Consider the following 20,360-nt stretch of genomic DNA (forward strand, 5'->3'; position numbering starts at 1 on the left):
TCCTTCTCCTAATGTTTTCCCTGTTGTCAACAGTTTTCAATGCAGACTTCCATTGCTACACATGATGGGACTCGGTAATCTTTGGGGGATTTTGTTCAGTCTCCTCTTGGGGCTAGCTAAACTCGAAGCCTCCAGAACATCCTTCAGCGAGCAGTCCCACAGATCATTTCTGTGTCACCCAAAGGAAAGTCTCCTTTTGTGTGCCCTGAGCCGGGTTCCTGTTACCTTCCTGGGACGCCCTGTCATTCTTGTATTAGGTGAGAGTGAGTAGGTCATCTCCACAACCTTCTCCCTGCTGTTGATGGTTTCCTCAGCATCTCTCCTATCCCAACTGTTTTCCAGACGGAGGAGTCCTGTTAATCATTCCTTGCAGAGAAGCCATTCCAGACCTTTGATCATCCTTGTTGCCCCCTTTGTGCCAGCAACTGTGATGCTGGCCATGAGATGCAAAGGGTTGTCCAGGAGACTGTGAGTTCAATGTGAGCCAAATCAGGCCAATTCCTCCATTTTTCCATAGTTTACAGATGCAACAGGGCTGCTTCTCTTCCCCCTTTATCTAAAATACCCTCTCACGCTTCTGGTGTGCACTTAGGTGTTTGTGTTGTTTTGCCTCTGGGGTGGCTACAGGAGGAGCACCGAGCCCCTGAGTCGGGTACGCATTGATCTTTGGGTATGGTTGCCCTGGCCCACTCATGAGATATTTGCTCCCTCTTTGGACTAAAAGTGTTCCCATTTCCTTCTCTCATCCACCCCAGAGTTCCTCCCAAAAAGTGCCCAGCTGTCTTGTAAAGCCCCTACTGAAATGTATGGTCTGTGCCAAGTCCCAAGAATCCACTGGTGTCACCATTGCCTTTGCAAAAGGCCCGGGTTTGGCTTAGGCTGCAGCAGCTTCGCTCAAATTTGAATAATCTTAACCTGTTCACAAAAAACTTGGGTTTAATTGAAGGTAATCTATATGGGGACACAAAGTCTACCATTTGTCATGGTCAAAAGGGAGCACCTTGACTCCACAAGAGCAGATCAGTAGCTTGAAGGTGTTGAACCTCCTCCTGCCTCCCTGTATTTTGGGGGCAGAAGGTGTCTTCTGGGTCTGATACCAACTGGAGGGCATCCTGGTGTTCCAGCCCCATAGTAGCCCTATATATGCATCCCAACTAGGCTAAGAGCACATTTGGACAGGGATAAATGGCTTCATTTCCTCAAAAGGGAATTGGTCTGGGTGTGCCAAAGCCACTTAAATACCTGAACCAACACCTGGAGGTGAGCACATTTTTTTGTGTCAAAGATGATTATTGCTGTGAGCAAACAGCTCATGCAGGCACGTGCAAGTTGAGCACAGCTAGACATAAACTAGACATAAAAAGGAAAATGTCTTTTCCTCAAGGAAAAGACCATAGAGGCAGCGTGATTGTAGCCAAGGGGTCAAGGGAGTGATTTATTGGCTTGGGAGCCAGAAAACAAGATAAGGACCTCAATACCACTGCAGATTTGAGTAGCCCTGGCTGGATTAGCTCTCTTCTTTCACTCCTCATCTGCCTTTTCTGTTCCTGTCTGGCATCTCTGAGCTAATGATGTTTCTCACAGCATCTGGCACAAAGCAGCCCAGATTTTGGATAATGTCTTGTGTTGGTAATGTTTCCTTGACAAAAAAGCTACAGCAGGGAAAGATGAAGGTCCAAATTTTGTAGAGGCATGAGGGTGGCCAATTCCCATCGTATTCCCAGGGATCTGGTGTTATTTTCCAGAAGGTTTGTGTGAATGTGTTGGGGAAGGTAAAAAAAGAGAGATTTGAGAGAGTGCATTTTACCAAAGCAAACCTAAGCTCTGCAAAACCTTGTACAACTGGACCCTGTGCCGGTTCTTGTATGTTGGGTGGAAGTTTTAGCAATTGGGAGCACAACACCCCTCGCTCCTCTCTCAAATGCTGTCCCAGTGGTATAACTGTCTTTCTCTCAAAAAAAGGAGTTGAACATCACAATGCTCAAGAAGTGCAGTTTTTTCACATCATCTCACTCTTGCAGAGGCTAGTCCAGCTGGAGACGGTTATACACTGAGACAATGGGACAGCTCACTAAAGTGGCTCAAAATTAAAAAGCTTTGGGGTTTTTCTAAAATCGGAAATCATCCCTGGAAAGGCAAGCCTATCCCAAATATGCTACTACAAACCAGAGAAACCAGGAGACCAGTCCTTTAGATGATGGGAGAAACTTCCTGACACTTTACTGTTATCTTCAACCCCACGATACCTCCAGCTCATCATCTCAAACCAAACAGGGGATTGTGGTTTTTGCTGTGCATAGAGCCTGTTAAGCTCCAGAAGAGGTTCAGTGTCACCTTGTAAGACCCTTTTTCCACAGCCTTTAAGCGAAGGAAGCGGCATGCCAAGGGAAGGGGAAGCATCCTGACACACCTCTCATTGCTGTTGTCCATCTCTGTGTCCACCTGTATTTCCATCTGCCTTCACCTGCGAGATTGAGGGCAGAGCAGTTCAATTATGGGATTGATTCCTAGAGCTGTCACGGGTGTCTAACTCCAAATTATTGAAAGTAAACCTCAAATTGGCTTTTTCAGATTCTTTTCTTGGTTCAAAAGGATTGTTTTAAATCAGCTTTTCTTTGAAACAGAAGCAGCATTCAGGGTTTGGAAAGGGTTCACTGGCTGGGAAACCTGTTTCTTATAGCAGCCCCTTCCCCATTCTCCCCCTGGGGCTCATGGATGCTCATGGATGTGGGACAAAAAAAAACCCAAAATGCTATGTCTTGCCTAGAAAATATCTCACAGCCAAGCCCAAGCCTGGTGGAAGCAAACCGTGTCCTCTCCTGAGCACCTTCCTGGATGTCGCAGAGAGCTGGTGAGAGGTGACACGGGGTGGGAAAGCAGCCACAGCCTCGAGGAGAAGGCAGAGGGGAGATGGGCAGTGATGTGTTTTTTTCACGTGAAGCCCATCATTGGGCGCTCATGGGGCAAAGCATCCCTGCAATGAGTTTCGTACGGGCAGAGACTGGCGTATGTTCGCTGAAAAAGTCTGGGGCAGGATCCATGGCCCCTGTCAGCATGCTGCAGGGATTTTTGGGGGCAGCTACCATAGGGGTAGCAACTTGGGGTAGCCCAAAGCTAGAGGCGAGGGAAGGAAAATCGCTGACAGTGCTGTGGGATTTATTTTGCTCTTGCAGAGGCCAGAAAGCTAGAAAAACTCAGTTATCAAAATGCTGTGCTAGGAGTCATTTGTTCATGCCGCGTTCCCATGTCCAGCCCTGCTTGTGTAATGGCCAGGAAAGCGCTTATCAGAGCCTGATACCAAAGTCTCAGGAGGGAAAAAAAAATCTCTGAGCAGTTTGCTTTTTCTTCCAGAAACCCAAAGTTGAAAAAGCAAAGTAAACTCCGTTCTCGCTGTTGGCGTGCTCGCGTGGCGTGGGCTGACTCACCCCCGCAGGTTGGTGGGCTCCTGCTCACCTCCGTTGGGTTGAGTGTAGTCAGTGGTGGTGGCTTGAAAAGCACCAGTCCCAACATGCATCACGTAAAATATATATAACAATAGTATCGTAATATATATGATAAATATAATATCACTTAATAAGCTGCTGGGGCATCCTGTTTGGTTGTCGCAGCCCCTTGTCCATGTCAACCTTCAAAGAGGCAGCGAGGTCCAAGCCAGCCCTCCACGGTGCTGCAGCAGCAACAGTGTCGGTGAGGGACGAGGACGATGCAGCTTCGTGCTCAGTTTTTCAGTCGTGTGGCAGAGCTGCATGCTTGTGCCCAGCGAGGCGATACGGCAGTGCCGTCACCCCACGGCTTGCTCCAACGTCGAGTCAGGATGTGGCCAGGGCGGATGCAGGGGCCGGGAATCATCCTTGGGACCAGCATTGCCGAAAAAAAAATACCTCGAGGCCGAGGATGAAAAATCCCTTTAGTGGCCCTGGCTTCTGGATCAGACCCAGACTAAACAGTTGGCTGGAGACTCGCTGCAATCCCTTCGGGGCCCCGGGGGTATTGCCTGCAGCGTTGCTTTTGTAGGACATGGTCCCTTTTGCCGTGCTGTTTTTCTTGGACCGACCGATGGGGGCTTGGGGCAGAGATGACGGTGGTGTCAGCTCATCCCTTTGCCAGGTGTCCTGCAGATCCACGGGGAGCCGCAGGGACACCCGTCTGCCTGCGCCTCCTTTGGGTGCCGCGCCGGTCCCCCCACAAAGGGTGTGCCACAGCGGGGTGGGGGGGAGAGATTTCGGCTAGGAATAACAGAGTGGAATACAGAACAGGGCTGAATGGCAGGAAATACTTCCAGATAACAAAATCCATGGCACGGCGGCAGGGACGCGGTGGAGGCCCTGCACGTGGATAATTCGTGGCCAGCCCCGGCGCAGGAGCTGGGCTCCAGCTCACTCCTTCGAACCTCGTGCTTTCCCAGCATCTTCCCTCTTGCAAAGGAGCCTTGCAGCTTTCAGCAGAAAGAATTACACAGAAAAGGTTGCTTTACTCCAGGAGAGTTAAAAAATGCCAGTGCTGCCCTTTCTCGTGCTAAATGCTGAGGACGGGTGCGTGACGGGTGGCTGCACCAGTCCCACGTTGGGGATTGGGGTTTGAGCAGTCTCATCAGGTCTCTGTACGACAAGTTCAACACTCCTCGCTGGGAGCTGAATCTAATTACAGAAAAGTAATTCAGATGCAAAGATAACTGAGGTCAGAAGGGACCTTTGGAGATCTCCGGACCAGCCTCCTGCTCAAAGCGGGGCCAGCTTGAAGTTAGGGCCAACTCTGGAGGCAAATCACATTGCTCCTGGTCTTATACAGGCAGGTTTTGAATATCTCCAAGGATGGACGTCACCCCATCTGGGTTTTTTTGTCCTACCACTCATTGTAAAGCCTTTTCCAGACATCTAATGGGGATTTCCCATTGAGTCTCATGCTGTCCCCATGCATCTCCCAGGAGAGTTTGGCTCCAGCCTCTCTATACCCTCCAGGTAGGAGCACTCCCTGGCCCACCCCAGTGTTTCCCTTGCGTCCTTCTTTCTCAGACAGTCGCAGCATGTCTGGTGGTGTAAGTACAACCTCGCTACTTGGTATTTTGTTTTTCCATCCCATCCTTAATCATGCGCTCCAGCATCCCAGCAGAAATGCAGTCAGCACCCTCACGTCCCGGAGAGATCTTTATTTTCCTAAGATTGACCATGCAGCACTGAGCTACTGAAATCTTTCCAACCGGAGAACTCCCGTAAAATAAATATGGAGAGAAATGTTTTCCACATTGTGTCACTGCTTTGTCGCCTGTCACGTTCGCAGAGGGGAATGGGTCCTCCAGCTCACACCAGCATGCCATTAGCTCTGATCCATCCCAACCCCTCCCTTCCCTGGTAGCAAACATCTCCAATAGCAGGAGCTGTTTTTGAAACTCATGGGTTTTTAAATGATCTTGCAAATAGGTTTTAGTCTGTGTTTGAGCCTCACCTCCTTCAAATCCCATCTCAGCCAGCTGTGAGTGATGCTCGGTGTGGGAAGGCTCGCACCGGCCGTGCCGCCCTTGGATGGGTTTCGCACGTACCGATTCAGCGTGTGCTCTGAAGCCTAATTACACCTCTGGCAGTGGAAAAAAAAAAATCCCAAGACGGAAGGTCAGTTTGACAGCCTGAGATACATACTGGGTTGGGGTTTTTTTGCATCACCATTATTTCCCTTGATCCCCCAGCGAGCCAAGGAAGAGCTGCCTTGTACCCCAGCAAGGTTTCCCGTGCCCTCCAGGGTCTCACCGCTGCAGTGCGGCGTTATTAACGCTGCCAATCAAGCCTCCCCCAAAGCGATGCTGCTAACGAACTTGCTGTGAACTCGGCCGTGGCAGACGCATGATTAGCGGGGATCAGTCTCCATCCCTTTGAAGGGTGAGAGGAGCGGGGTTGGGACCTGTCTGTTCCCAGCATCGTGTTGAAAGGTGCTGAGAGCAGGCAGCGGGCAAGGAAAAGGTGCTTGGAGAGCCATGGGGGGGGGTCTGGAAAGGCAGGAGGGGGTTCAGGGAGCTCCTGTTTGCTTGGGGACATCGGGGCTGTGTGGGGGCAATCAGCCAGCAGAACCGTTACCTGAGCAGACACAGGGGGCTTCCTCGCTGCTTGCAAATCTTCTTCCAAGCTGCATTTCCTTTGAGTTAGCGCTAACACAGGGAGGGGAGAGGCGTTCTTGCATGAATAATAAAACCAGCATCCTCCTGTCCATCAGATGAGATAAAAAGCCCCCAGGGACACAGAGGAAGACAACATTATTATACAGGTCACCAATAGGTTATTCTATAATCCTCCTGTATGGGGCTTCACTCCCTGTCGCTGGTGGCACCGGCCGCAGTAGGGGACCGTGTGTCCTGTGCAGAGCTGTGGGAATGGGGTGGCCAGGGCAGGGTCAGCCCTGCCGTGGGGTAACACGGTCCGACAGCTACAGTCGGTGTCGTTGTTGCGCGTGGCAAAAAACAATAACACCGCTGAGTGAGCCAAGCCACCCGAAACGTGGTCTCAGGATACCCCCATCATCTCTATCCCCCTTTCCCAGGGATGATCTTGTCAGGATGGCTAAAGTGGTGGTAGCTGGGAGGGGACAGCGAGGGGACACGGTCACTGGGAAGAAAGGTGAGACCTTTCCAGGTGTCATGGTCCTTCTCACGTGCTCCTGGAGCGTGAGCTCCTCTCTGTCACACCAGATGCGCCAGGAGCCGGAGGGCGAACGTGCTTGGTGGGGTGCAAGACCACTCTGCACTGCAGAGTGAAAACTGGGGGCACGTGGGGCTGAGACAGGCTCGGGGCTTTCCGTGGGCATGGTGACAACCCTGCTGGCAACTGGTGGCCATGGGGGCAATGGCAGGAGCCGTCCTGCACCCAGGGTTTCTCTGGTTCTGGGCAACTCCGGGACACAAGAGCCTGCTTGCCCCGCTGTGGGGTTTCCTGCTCAAATCGCTCAGTCCCTGGCTTCATCCCGGTGTGAGAAATTTGCCTGATGTCATGGCTAAGTCGCTCATCCTGCCTGCCAGCTCGGATTAGATCCTGTGATTTGTGTCAGATCAGATTTTGGAAGGTTTATTTCACACTGGTGATGTGCTGCGCTCGCAAGGACAAAGGTGGCCGTGGGGGGAGAAGGAGTAGGGCAGAGAGATTTCCTTGGAAATATATATTTTCTCTTCTCTTCTCTTCTCTTCTCTTCTCTTCTCTTCTCTTCTCTTCTCTTCTCTTCTCCTATCCCAATATATGCTATAAGGGTGTGGTGGTGAAAATATTAATATTTAAGATTTCAGAGGACTGGGTCAGAAGTTTATCCTAACTGAAAGAACATTCCTTTCAAATAAAAGCTAACAGCCTCTGACTGTTTCCAACTCCTCACTTCTGAGCTAAGATAATACTGGGAGGGCTACTCCTGTAGGCCCCACCAAGAGCCATCTCTCTGTATTGTCACTATATTTACTGTTTGATTCCTTCTTAGGCTTGTGGCAGTTAGCAAGCTCCCTGAGGATGGATACCTGGCTTTGCTAACATAGAAATTATTATTTTCCTCACCTCTTTTTTTTGTGAAACAATATATAGGGTGGGTCTCTGCAATCACTTGGCAGAAAACAGGGGAGCAGAGGGTGAGATGCTGTCCCAATGTCCTCTATGACATGTCCTTAATGGCACTTGGGTTATTATGCACTTGGAGTCTCCAGATTCTCTGACAAGGGCCAGTCTGAGCCCTCTGCACTGATGCCACCAGCTCTGTCACAACATTGCACCATCAGGACAGCCACAGGGAACACGAGGGACCTCACTCATGGTGTGGTCAGAAGATCTCCCGTGACGCTATCTAGGTTGCTCAAGAGCAGCCACCTCTCTGGTTGGGCTCTCCTGGTTCCTCACCCAGCAGAAGGGACAGGAAGGGTCCCAAACCCTTCTTGAGCCCCCCAGAGCATCCCTGCTAAGCGCACTCAGCCAACGAACCCAGCAGCGCTGCCTTCTCTCTGCCAACCCAACTCCCCAACCCATAAACAACCAATTCCAGGTAGCATCCAGCTGGAAAGGGGTCAGTTTTGTAAAATTTAACTTGCCACGGCACCGTTGAGGTGGAAAGCAATCAAGCAGCAGTCGTGGTTCTCGGCACCCAGGGAGGATTTACGTCGCACTGGCAGCATGATGGGCATTTTTTTAACAAACAAGTCTTTAGAAGAAGTGCTTGCCAAGCATCAAAATATTTCTCAATGATATTAAGGGCCTTTAGCAGCTGTAATTTAACTGTGAAGCAATCTGATGCAGGCAAAGGACCACACAGCTGGAAATTTGTGCCGCAAAGGCACCATTTTATGGCTGTTAAGCTGTTGGCCTCTCTACGTTGTAAAGCTGTTAAACAAACACAGCCCTTGGCTCACACCACGTGTCGGTGAGGCACAGTGTTTTGGCAGGAGCGGGCTGACAGAAACAGGGGCTTCGAAGGAGCTGGCAAAAAATAGAAATAAGGAGAGAAAGAAAATTCAGGTGGAGGAGGAGATGCATGTTGGCCATCACAGCCACGCGGTGGGAAAAGGTGGTCTTGGAAACAGAATGGGTAGGTTCACGTGGAGTTGCATCCTCCTCTGGTTTGGCATGGGCTGCGATTGCCATGCACATATGGATCCTATGCATCCTACTGCTGTCGCAGCTGGTGGTCAGTAGACCCTTAAGTCACCCTCTTGCAGGAAGGTGATATTCTAGGGAAACCTAAACATGGACTATTTGGATGATATCGATAGCTTTGAATGGGGAAATAGGTGTCCCAGGAGGGTGGGCCACATGCTGCAGGCTGTGTATACTTAGGCACATATTGCTATATGTTGAAGCAAGCTCCATTAGTGCCACAAGATGCTCCAAGAACAGCCCCAGCCTGGCAAACACAGGCTGAGCCCTCTTCTTAATGGAGACATAGCAAAACCATGGGGAAAAACTAAAATACACCTGCTGAACTCAGTGCTCAAAAATTCAAAGAAATGGGGAAAATCTCCACAAAAATAAGAAGGTGCCTGGCTATTTATTTCCTTCCATTCTCTTCTAGTGGTCAATGATTATTCCTCTGGCTCAGAAGCTGATCTTAGGAGGCAGGAGCGGCTGGTCCTGCTGCGGGGATGTGCAGTGGGAGACGCATCCAGCTGTGCTGCCTGCAGCTGCCTGTCCAGGACAGGCAAGTCCAGACGCTGCTGCCGTGAGCTGTTTTTCTGGGTCAAAAGTTGTTTTAGAACACTGGTGACTCTTTATCACCAGGAGGGCACCAGGCAGAGGTGGGCAAGGTGATCATCCCAGGTTGGTGGGGCTGTTACCCTGTCCAAGGGTCCCACCCTGCAGTGATACTCCAGTTTCTGAAGCTTCCCAAGAAATTTTGTCCTGGCAAGAGCAGTTCTTTTGCAACCAGCTTATGTTGGGACTTACCCAATACCACCCGACTGCATGTGTTATACTGTTTTCTCTGCCAAATATTGACTGTGTGGGGCTTTCCATTGCTACCAGACAGACCAAAGACAACTAGAGAAGCTGTGGCTCTCGCATTGGCAATAAAAAGGGAAGCTGTGGTAGCATCGTTGGCCTTGCTTGCAGCATTTCCTCCTATTTTTTCCATGAAAGCTCTAAATTCTGGAGTCTAGCTTCTGTACTTTGTGGTTTTTTTAATGTAACTTCTCAGCCATGAAGGGATGCTGCAAGGCTTGACTCTGAACAGTTGGAAAGCAATGAGCCAAGTAGCAAGAACTGGTGTTGGATATGTCTTCATTCAGGTGGTGGTTTGTGTGGTTGCACAACGTGATCTTCGTTCAGGCCCCCTTGCTGATGTGTGCCCATGTCTTAGTCCTGACAAGTGGCTGCAAAGAAATGGCTCAGTGTTAATAGGAAGAAGCTAACAGGACATTTTTCACCTAGAGCTAGAAAAAATGTTCATGAGTTTGTTTCCCACTGATTTTGGGTGATCCATTTTGAGGAGATGGGCTAGAAAATTATTGCTGCTGCCTGGTGAAATTGTTTTTTTCCCTCCCTGATGGACGCAGCTCTGCCCTGTGCAATTTTTTTTACATCTAAAAGCAGCCATTTTGATGAGAAGTGGGTGAGCGTCTCCTGGATGAACCCAAAATCTGCCAGCCTTGCATGTCCTCTTGCTAAGTAATTTGCTGCTCCGCTGCATTTGGAAGATTGCACTGAAGTTGCTTTCCTGGCATCTGGAGCCAGTTTGAGAATTAGTGCAAAACTAATTTGGTTACAAATCTCAAACACACCAACAAAAGCTATTTTTAAGCCTTTGAGAAGTACACTGCAAATTAGACAATTCAGAGAAAATATCACAGGGGTTTCTTATCCTTATGTCAGCCACCAAATTCTCCAAAACTGCGGGATCCTGGTGCAATTGGGTGGCTGAGATCTAGCAGGTCCCATCACCAACACACAAAGCTGTGGCCACCTCCCAGGGAGCATCATGGAGGTCCCATGGGCTCTCTTGGGTTACTAAAGGTGTTTGTGGCTGCTGGTTCTTCCTTCTCAGGGACATCATGTGCTTCCTCGTGACCCAACCTCTCATAATCACGTGAACCCCAAAACTGGTGATATTTTTAAGAAATAATTAAGGTAAAACTCATGAAACAAGCAAACATCCATGGCCAGGGCAGTATAGTGGGAATCACATCCCCTCCCTTGGTGTCCTTTGGCGCAAACTGAGGTCTGCATCAGATAATGCAGGAGCGCTGGCAATACCCCACATCCCCCCGCTCATCCGCCTGGGCTGTACCCAGCCCACGTTGTTTGTTCACCTCTCAAACCTTCGCTGCCTTCAAAGGGAGCCTGAACAAACTCAGCTGTTTTAAGGACTACGCTTAGATGTAGTCCTTCTCTTCCATACGCCGTGGGAGCCGAGCTCTGTGCAAGGCAGCATAGCTCTGCGGTGGGGAGCAGCTCAAGGTGGTCCCTCACCCTGTGCATCCCTCCCGAAGGTGTCAGTATGCTCTTGCAGAGCCCACCCCCAAAAATAACCCCTCCAGCCCATGGGATGGGGAGATACACCTGCACGATTCTCTCCGTGATACAAGTCATAGCACTGAGCGCATTATCGCTGTGGCTATTCCCCCTCCTGTGGGCTCCCAGCTGCATTTGGCATGGGGAAAGCAGAGAGGCCGCAGCTCCCAGTGCCAGGGCTGACGGCTGACATTTATTTTGCCAGTTTGCTTCAAACACCGTAAACCCCTGTGTCCGTCCCCCGGGTGGTTTGGCTGGGGGCCGCCGTTGGCAGTACTCGGAAGAATCAATGATAACCTTTTCCTTTGCGAAGGAGTTTCCTACGTACCGGGTAGCAGAAGATGCTGAAAAACAAATGAAGCTTGGATTCTCCATGGGTCTCCCTGGCATTATTCCTGATATTTAAAAAAACCAAACCAGTTCCCCGTTGGTTTTATTAGCCTTTCTATCCTGGCATTTAAACAGAGTTGGGATTGGCGCGGTCGGTATCTGCAGACACACGCTGTGATGCTTTCCGTGGTTTCTCTGAAGGGCACGATACCCAGGGCGCTGTGTCCGAAGCACCTGAGCTCCTCCGAGCTGCTGGAAGGCATTTCAGCACCGCAATTGCCGGTAATGCCGCCCCACAGATTATCTCGCATTAAAGAGCGAAGGGTATTTGGGTCCTGGGAGTGCAGCTGGGCCGTAGGGTAGGAGCAAAGTTGCTCTAAGCCTCAAGACTGGCACTTCTGCATCTTAAGCTACAATGATATTTCAGTATTTAATTCTCTTGGATAACCAGTGGGATTTGAGTATTGAACTGAGCTGAGTCTGTGCACTTCTTGCAGGGATGTCCTGAACAGCATTCTAGAGCATCCCAGGGCAGAAAGGTGTCATGTCCATCTGTGTCACCCTGTGCCTGGCAGTGGTTTCTTGGCCCCCACAACTTGACTGATGGGGTTCATGCTTCCTCTCTTCTTGGTTTCAGGCATGGAAGAAACGCTGGTTCATCCTGCGCAGCGGTCGGATGAGTGGCGACCCCGACGTCCTGGAGTACTACAAAAATGACCACTCCAAGAAACCTTTGCGTGTGATCAACCTCAATTTCTGCGAGCAAGTGGACGCAGGCCTGACCTTCAACAAGAAGGAGCTGCAAGACAGCTACATCTTCGACATCAAGACCAGTGACAGGACCTTCTACCTGGTGGCTGAGACCGAGGACGACATGAACAAGTGGGTTCGCAGCATCTGCCAGATCTGTGGCTTCAACCAGTCTGAGGAGAACACAGGTACCGTGAGAGCTGTGTCCGTGGCCAAGAGCATCTCCTGTCCTGTCCTCCCAACGGGGTCCGGCTCCTCTTTCAGATCAGACCTGTGGGAGGGGGGTGCAGCCCACCACAAGGCTGGGAGTGCTGGAGTGGGGAATGGATGGACACGTAGGAAACCTCCATGAGGCTTTCCTACCTTTGACATCTTGAAGCAGGGCAGGCTTTGCCCCTGTGAGCCACCTAATTCATTTTTACCCCCCCTGTAACTGTAGACCTTTGAGTCTCTTACAAGAAGCTGGTGTGGACTGGGGACTTTTTTAGCTGCAGCCTTTGTCCTCATCCATCACCAAAGTCCCACTGAGAGTCATGGGAACCAGCAGTGAAAATCCCCCTCATTCAGAGGTCTCAATCCCTTGGTGGAGTAGGGGAGAAGATTTACTGGGACCATGTCCCTCACTGCTGTGGTTGTCCCCACTGCTGGCAGGCTCTCATGTGAAGAACAGACACGTCTTCCCCACCTGCATCCCCGTCTCCTCCTGGGACCCACTGGGAAAATGCTGGGAGGGGAGAGGAAAACACCGGGTGGTTTTGTGCAGCAGTGGGACCTGTTCCACCGGTCGTGCTCCACCATGCAAACTCAGTTGCACTGTGGCAAGCCTCTGCAGTGAGCACCGGGGAGCTGCCTCCTCTTCCCCGGCACCATGAGGGCTCACATAAATCTGAGTGAGATGGGATGGGGGGGATGAGCATGGGGTGCAGCTCTGCTGTCACCCGCCGGTCCCATTACATCTGGTAGCACTTCTGGGCATCTTTGCTTTATCTCGTCCGTGGTCCAGTCTCATCCAGGGGACTCCAGTCCTGTGCTCGGTCTAGATGAAACTCCCCATAATAACGTCCAGCTTGAATCTGTTTTGCTCCGTCGCAGAGCAGCTGCCATCCGTGGGAGCTGAAACCCTGCCAAGAGCTTGTCAGGCAGGACAGCAAACAAAGCATCACAGCAGCGCGGATGCGTTCTCCACCAACTGACGCATGAAACGGGACGTCACCTTGGCAATGGGTGTACAAGTGGTAGAAAGGATCCTTGATAACACTGCCAGCGCGGTCTTTCAGGGAAAGGTCAGGCTAAATAAATTACATCCCGTTCCGATGTCAGCAGCGCAGTCCTCGAGGTTCAGTGAAATTGTTCAGGCCCCTTTTTTAAGAGCTGTTTTGTTGGAGAATTTTCCATTTCGCGTACGTTCAGCTGGGGGAACTGTTTTTCTTCCCATTTAGTAAAATGAGCTTTCAGCCCAGCAGCAGTGGGATCGATACTGGACTTCAGTGAAATATAAATCTGGGCAGCAAAAGGAAAAACAATCTGCCGCTTGCAAGTACATCTGTCCCAAAGGGCACATAGGGCTCGTCAGGCTGCAGAGATCCGAGCCCTATTCCCTGCAGGATCATGGAGTGACATCAGCAAAAGAGGAACAAAAATCCCTATTTGTAACAAAATCACAGCTCGTTAATGGTGTAGGGAAAGTACCCACTTGAAACAGTACCCAGCTGCCAAAGCATGGTTTTCTGAGTCAGCTGAGAAAAAGCCTGCAACGGCGAATGCAGCAGATGTGTCCAGATGCTGCAGAAAAGAGGGAGCATGAATTATTCAGGGCTGGTTCTTCACTTTGGTGCTTACTGAAGCAGTGACCCCACACTCACCTTTCCTTCACCGTCCCTGCTAAGTAATGGCAAATAAATCATCAATTTCCCAAAGTAGATGATGTTTGTTTGAAGGACCCACGGCCCGAGGCTGGGCAGAGAGGTTGAGGGATCATTGCAGCATGATGGCTATTGGGAATCTTGTCCATCTTGGAGTACATAAGCCCATCCTTCATGATGTGTCAGCTGGAGGGAGAAATAAAACAGTCGTAGCAATATTTGTAACTGCTGTGCTCCCTGTTCATCACCTCCTTGAAGCCATGGGTTGATGGATGGGAGAGTATGAGGAGTTTAGAGCATGAGATTAAAAGAGTTCCTGGGTAGAAACAGAGCTTGAGACATCTGGCATTTCTTTCTTAGATCTTCACCCCCTCATCCTCAAGCCTCTCTGTGCCTTGTAGCCTCTGCCTTGGAGAATGAATGAGTCAGTAATTGGATGCACCAAAAAGGGGAGGAAAAGGTAACCATCATGGGCAGGAATAGCTCCATGCTAATTGTAGCAATTAATTAACTAAACCTCCCTCTCCCAGCAGACAGGCAGTGTGACGGAACGAGATCAGAAACTGCCGGGGAAGCCACTGTGCACATTTTTCTGGTTGTACTCGTTCCTGGGTGCGTGACTGCTTTATACTGACCTGAAAGCCTTGCTGGGTCCAGCCCCAAAGCTGGGCTGTTTCGGCTGGGTTATATTCACATCCCGGCCAGGGAAACGCTCCATCACTCGCAAAGGTGATTACTACAGCTGCCATCACATGCTGAATTACCTCCTTCTTGAAGGGATACCCCACATCAGCTGAGCCCCAGCCACTGGTCACGAGTTTGCTTTTAACCCACCGGTGGTGGAGGAAAAACTCATTAGCTTTGGGGGCAGTTTGGGTAAAAGCCTATTTCAGCAGCTCCCCATGATGGTAGGGAAAAGACAGGTTTTCAGTTGCTTTTTAGCACGATTTAGTGAGTAAATGGGCAACCCGAAAGCAGCTGCACGTGACGATGCAAACTGTCTGCAAACCCCCTGCACCAGCTTGGGACCATGCTTAGGTGCTGCCCATGCTCCCAACAGGCAAAAAAAATTAAAAATCCAAATGAATTTATACCCTTTGATTCTTCATTCTGTTTACAGCTCGATGGAAGAGTGTAAATTTTCTGTCGCTTGGTTTTCACATTAGTCCTTCATGTCCGGTCTAGACTGGGGGACTCTAAGGATTAAGAAATAGGATGGAGTTTAGGCGTTTTAATGTCATGCTGCGGTTAGCTGCTGGTTTAGCTGATCGCCAGCTGCATTACACATCTGGTTCATCGAAAGGAAGCTTGTTTCAGCCTCAGGGACCTAAATGTCAGTGAAGCGGCAGGTACCGCTGGCTGCCCCGGCACCGCCGAGGAGCAGCCGCTCCGCAAAGACGCCGTGGTGGCTTCGTTCCCCACCCCAACCTGAAAATAATTGCAGAGCGGTGTGATTACATCTGCTGGGAGAAGGGAAATTAAATTGACTCTAAGGTGTTTACCCAGACTGTGGCAAAGCTTTTTGTTTCTGTTTACACCTATTTACTTTGAGAGCTAATTGCTATTTTTGAACAAGGGGAGCCTTGCAGGATCCTGGCTCCTCTGCGGGTCCAAGGAAGGCGATGGTGCTCAAGGAAAGTAGATTTGCTCCTGGCTCAGCGCTGCTTTTACGCTGCAATTTGCACTGCTGCTACCTCGGCTGACTCAAATACGATGCGGGGAGACCTGCCGGGAACACTGAGCCACAGGCTGCGGGAGAAACGCAGGCGCGTGGGTATTTCAAACCATCTGCATTTTCCCTGCCCTAGTGGGCAGGCAGCCAGGGCTCAGCTGTGAACTGGATTTTCTCATATGCTTTGTTTGTTGGAGTTAAAAAAAATACCAAATCCCACTAAACATATCTTGTGTGCCATTAACCCTTTCTGGAGCTGATGCTTCAGCCCAAACACCGCCTTGTCCCATTCCCAATATGACAGAGGTGCAGCTACGGCAGCGTATAATTTAATTTCTAGTGAACCAATGTGTGTGCTTGCAGTGAGCATGTCCTTGCAGGGGTCCTATGCACAGGTTAGTTATTTTGGAGGGGCCGATACCTTTATTAACTCTATCCCAATTTACTGTGCCACCCCCAGCACCTCCGTGGAGCTCCTCTTCCACCTCCTCCGTGGGGCAGGGGCTTTCTCAGGGACTCAGATTTGTGAGTGCGGAGCAAACACCTGGGGGGAGTTTAAGAGTTTATTTATGCAGGGCATTAATGCCCCTGTGCTAGAGGTTTAATCCAGCTATGAAGCGGGGAAGGGAGTAGTTGCTGGGTGAGTAAATGTCCTTGTTCTGAGCTCGGAGAGGGTGGACGGGGCGTGGGAAAAGGATGGTGCTGGGCTCCTGCCCCGATGGGTTGTGTCTGGCAGCAGTGGCCTCCCCCACCCAGCCCAGGCATGTCATCTTCTTTTTTTTTTTCATCTGGGACTTTATTTCTTTTATTTATTTCTCTGCTTTCTGCCAGGGGGCTGCGCCAGGGCAGTCCCAGGCTCTGGCTCACTCCTTGCTCCATCTCCAAGGCTCAGCGCTGGCATTTTGCGTCACGGCTGGGATCGATCTCCAGCAATCCCAAGGCTTTTACTGTCTCACTGAACGCAAGTCAGGGCCAAGCATCAATGTTTAATGGAGAGCTGAGTGTCTGTCCGTCCTCCTTCAACTCAGCCACGCTCACTCCAGCAGCGTTTACCACATCAGCCTTTGGACACCAGTCACTTTCCACTTACATTGATGAGAGCTCCTATGCCCCACGTACATGGTCTCTACTGAGGGTCTCTTTGGCTTGATGCTGCCCCAGACCCTCCACCGGTTGCCCCCTTCCAGCTCATGACAGCAAATTTATTGGTTTAGTACCCACTTGACTTGCTTTGGCTGGGAGTCCCATACAGGTCACTGGCTGGTTGCTCCCCAACCTGCTGCCTGCTCACACAGGCTGCCTGCAAGTCTGTGCTATGAGCCCATATGGCTGCTTTTGCTCCCTCCTTGCTTCTCCCCCAAAAACCTGTTGGTCCCAGCATCAGGCCAACAATGCCCCCCACCCCATCAGTTCCTTACAGCCAGGTTTGCATGAGTGTTTGCCGAGCAAAGGGAGCTCGAGGTGGGCTGGAAAAAAACCATCACAAAGATACCCCTGAAGACTTGTTGGGAGGACAGGAGCTGCCCAAAAACTCAGTGAAGAGGCTGCAGGTAGCAAGACTAGAGTAAACACATACGTTTGCACGTCATATACCACCCACCTCCCCCAAATCATCGGTGTTCGCCATCCCTGCACACAGGAGTGGGGCACTGGGGAGCTCACACAAGGCGATGGCCCTGGGGCAGCCCCCACATTCCTGCTGCTGCTGCCTCTTCCATGGCCAGGCGGAGGGGGAACACTAATGACCACCACAAGACCAGGTCCTTCCTTGCTATTGTGCCCAGCACATGCCTCCTTCCTTCCCTGCTTGCACCCTGGAGGAGTTACAAGCCCAGTGCCACGCTGGGGGCTGAGAAATGGGGGCAAGGAGGGAGAAGTGGGGGTGTCCTTGTGTCCCTGAAAGCACCCAGGCCCTGATGCGCTTTTTTTCGGTGTCTACAGGCAGCACTGCCACCTAAGGGCAGCCGAGCAGGCAGCCCCTTGTGGAGCCTTGTGCCCTCAAGCTGGGCCAGGACTTGACTCTTCAGCTTCTGTTGATGCAAGTCGATTGGTCTTGACTTCATCTTTAAGCTGTGGTATTGGTTGTATTTGGATATCAGCTCACTTGGAGGCCAATCTGTCCCCCAGCAGACAGTGTGACACTCTATGACAAGTGATGAGCGAGAAATGGCAATGAGCAAGCGATGAGTCTAGTGGAAGGTGTCCCTGCCCATGGGTTGGAACTAGATGATCTTTGTGGTCCCTTCCAACCCAAACCATTCTATGATTCTATAACTACAGTTGAGTTGAGCTTAACCCATGGGGTAGGTGGGGCAGATCTGGTTGGGTTCTCTCATGTATCCCACCTTCCCACGTCTCATTCACCTACCCAAAGATCTGATGTCCCCTGACCAACCTGGGACTTGGAAGTGGCCTGCACTGGGACAGCAATGTGGAGTTCGTGAGCCTTGAGCCCTCTCCTCTCACCCAACATCCTACCATACATACAGATGTAGCCTTTTCCTCAGTGGTCCCATCAATACTTTCTGCACTCAGCATCATGGAGCTTCTTCTTTTAAAAGACCATATGTCACATCTAGATCCACTGGTTGCACATCTCAAGGGCATTTGGATCAGTCCCACCCATCCTTCTCTACCATGTTTTGAGTTTTCCTAACAAAAGAAACAGCCACGGCCACAGATTTGCTCTGCGAAGACAAATGCAGATGTCATGTCTCAGCCCCAGGCTTGACCCAGGCTCTCTGGAATGGATGGGGGAGACCTGGTGACCCCAACTCACTTTGCAACAGGCTCATGGTTGAACTTCAGGTGCATTCGAATGCCTCCTTGCTTGAGTCCCAGTTCATCCTTTAGTCATCCTGCCTCTTTAAATTTGTTCCAAACTTCCCTGACCCTGTTTTTCCTGCTCCACAAACAGCAAGTTATTTTAAGATCTGACACTGTTCAGCTTTTATCTCAGTGTAAACAATACCGGAGATGGAGTGGTCTTGGCACAAAGGAGCAGCTTGAGAGCAGTTAAGTGCCTGCTGCTTTTTTCCCCCCTCTTTTTCCCCTCTTTCCCTTTGGAGATGAGCTAGTTCAGGTGTTAATGAGTCTGCTGAAGAGCAGAGAGCTACTAATGACCTGGAATTTGCTTCCTAGAAGACAGAATCAAGGAGAGATCATTGCTGACCTCTACCAACAGGTCAGGGTCTCCTTGCTGTGATTCCCCTGGCATTTTGGAGAGGCAACCAATGTCGTTGAGAGTGAGACGTGCTGGTGGTTATAACCTGTCCACTTTTGGGGAGAAGATGGAAAAAGATGTCTAAAATGAGGTGAATCATTTGCACCCGGGAAGTGCCTATTTCTTTCCATCAGCTCTCCAGGGAACCAGGACTGATGAGCTCAGGTGGACACAACCACTTTGTAGACTCCTAAAACTCTACTGAGATGAATCCCACCCATCTCAGGATTGCTGTCAAGACCTTTGAGATATTTGGATCTTCAAACGGTGTCATTTGTCCTCATTTCATTTACACCAGATGAGGATCAACCCCAACTATTCTTCCATACCTTATTCTTCTTGCTGTACTCAGCTCTTCATCATGTTGTATTACCAGCAGCATTGCAGGACCAGAGTCAGGACTGCACTGCTGTGATGGTCACTGTCCTTAACACCGAGAGCAGATTTCTAGACCATCTGGGTGCCAAGAAAAGGACTGAAGCAAGGATGCAGAAACCAGAAAGCAAGAGAAAAGTTCTTAAGGTACCTACATGATTAGAAAGCCAAGCTTCTGGCTTCAGGGGCTCTGATGCAATTGAATAGCTGAGGTTTGCAATGCTGGATCAGCATTTTCTTCAGAGTTTGGGATTTGGAAGTGTAGGAATTTTTAGGATGTTATTATTTAGATGTTTTATTGTGGCTGTGGACATTTTGGAGAGGTGGGACTGGAAAAATCCTGAAGATATGTCAGCCTTGTGTTTGCAAACCCGTAACTCTGCCATCCCAGTGAGACATCTGGGAGATACATGTTAGTTGAGTCCCCTTTGACCATACCCAGCGTTGATGGGAACTGGCAGAGGATGCGGCCGTTTGTGGGAGCACCAGGTTTATAGGCAAAGAATGCTCTTAATCTCGCCGCAAATAATAAAACCATCAACCAGTAAAAAAGAAAATTTATGCTCAGCTTTTAAAAAAGACCAACAGCCAAATACTCCAGTTCTTCATGACTGTTTCGCAGCAGGCGCCCAGCACAAGGGTATCCGAGCAGCCTCTTCTGAAGATAAATATGGAGCTAGGGCCTTGGGGAAAATCCTGCACTTTCCTGGCCAAAGTCCCACTGGGTTTGCTGAGCTAGAGCTGGGATTTGAGCTGGGAGGGAAGGAAGAAATGTGAAGTTCAAGAGGTTTGGGGGGGTTTTTTAAGCAAAAAGCATTGCCCAGCCTTTCCAGCCCAGGTTTCCCAGCAGAGATTGGCCAGCTGCATTCATACCTCTCAGCCCTGCCTGAGCCTGTCTCCTGGGCCAGGTACCCAGAATCAGAAACCCATTTAAAATAATTCTTTGTTTTATAATTGGCTTTTATCGCTACGAGCCCTGTGCGTGTCAGGTCAGCCCCATTAGTTTAATGGGAGCTGAGGAATTTTTAGGATGACTTACTGACCGTGGAAAAATGAGTGTGGCAGACAGTATCAGCATCGCATCAAAAAGCAAAACCACGCAAAGCCTTTGGAAACAAAAACAGCTGATGGGCTTGGAGCAAAGCGACCGGCAAAGCAGCACTGTCTGAGCAAAATCGAGGGAGGGAGGGAGA

The 20,360-nt window shown here is 50.2% G+C and overlaps 1 protein-coding gene across 3 annotated transcripts in view; it reads left to right on the top strand.

The window, feature by feature from the left end:
• GAB2 (GRB2 associated binding protein 2) overlaps window positions 1-20,360 on the top strand; it is a 107,930-nt gene that overhangs the window by 53,021 nt on the left and 34,549 nt on the right. For 2 of the 3 annotated variants that reach the window (XM_075050179.1, XM_075050178.1), the window contains exon 2: window positions 11,923-12,223. In XM_075050179.1, coding sequence (XP_074906280.1) covers window positions 11,923-12,223 — 301 coding nt within the window. Of the gene's footprint in view, window positions 1-11,922; window positions 12,224-18,598; window positions 19,315-20,360 lie in introns of those variants that run through there. The other variant, XM_075050181.1, reaches the window with a different exon arrangement.

The sequence above is a fragment of the Buteo buteo genome, chromosome 18 (assembly GCF_964188355.1).
Source record: "Buteo buteo chromosome 18, bButBut1.hap1.1, whole genome shotgun sequence".
NCBI classification, from domain to species: Eukaryota; Metazoa; Chordata; class Aves; order Accipitriformes; family Accipitridae; genus Buteo; species Buteo buteo.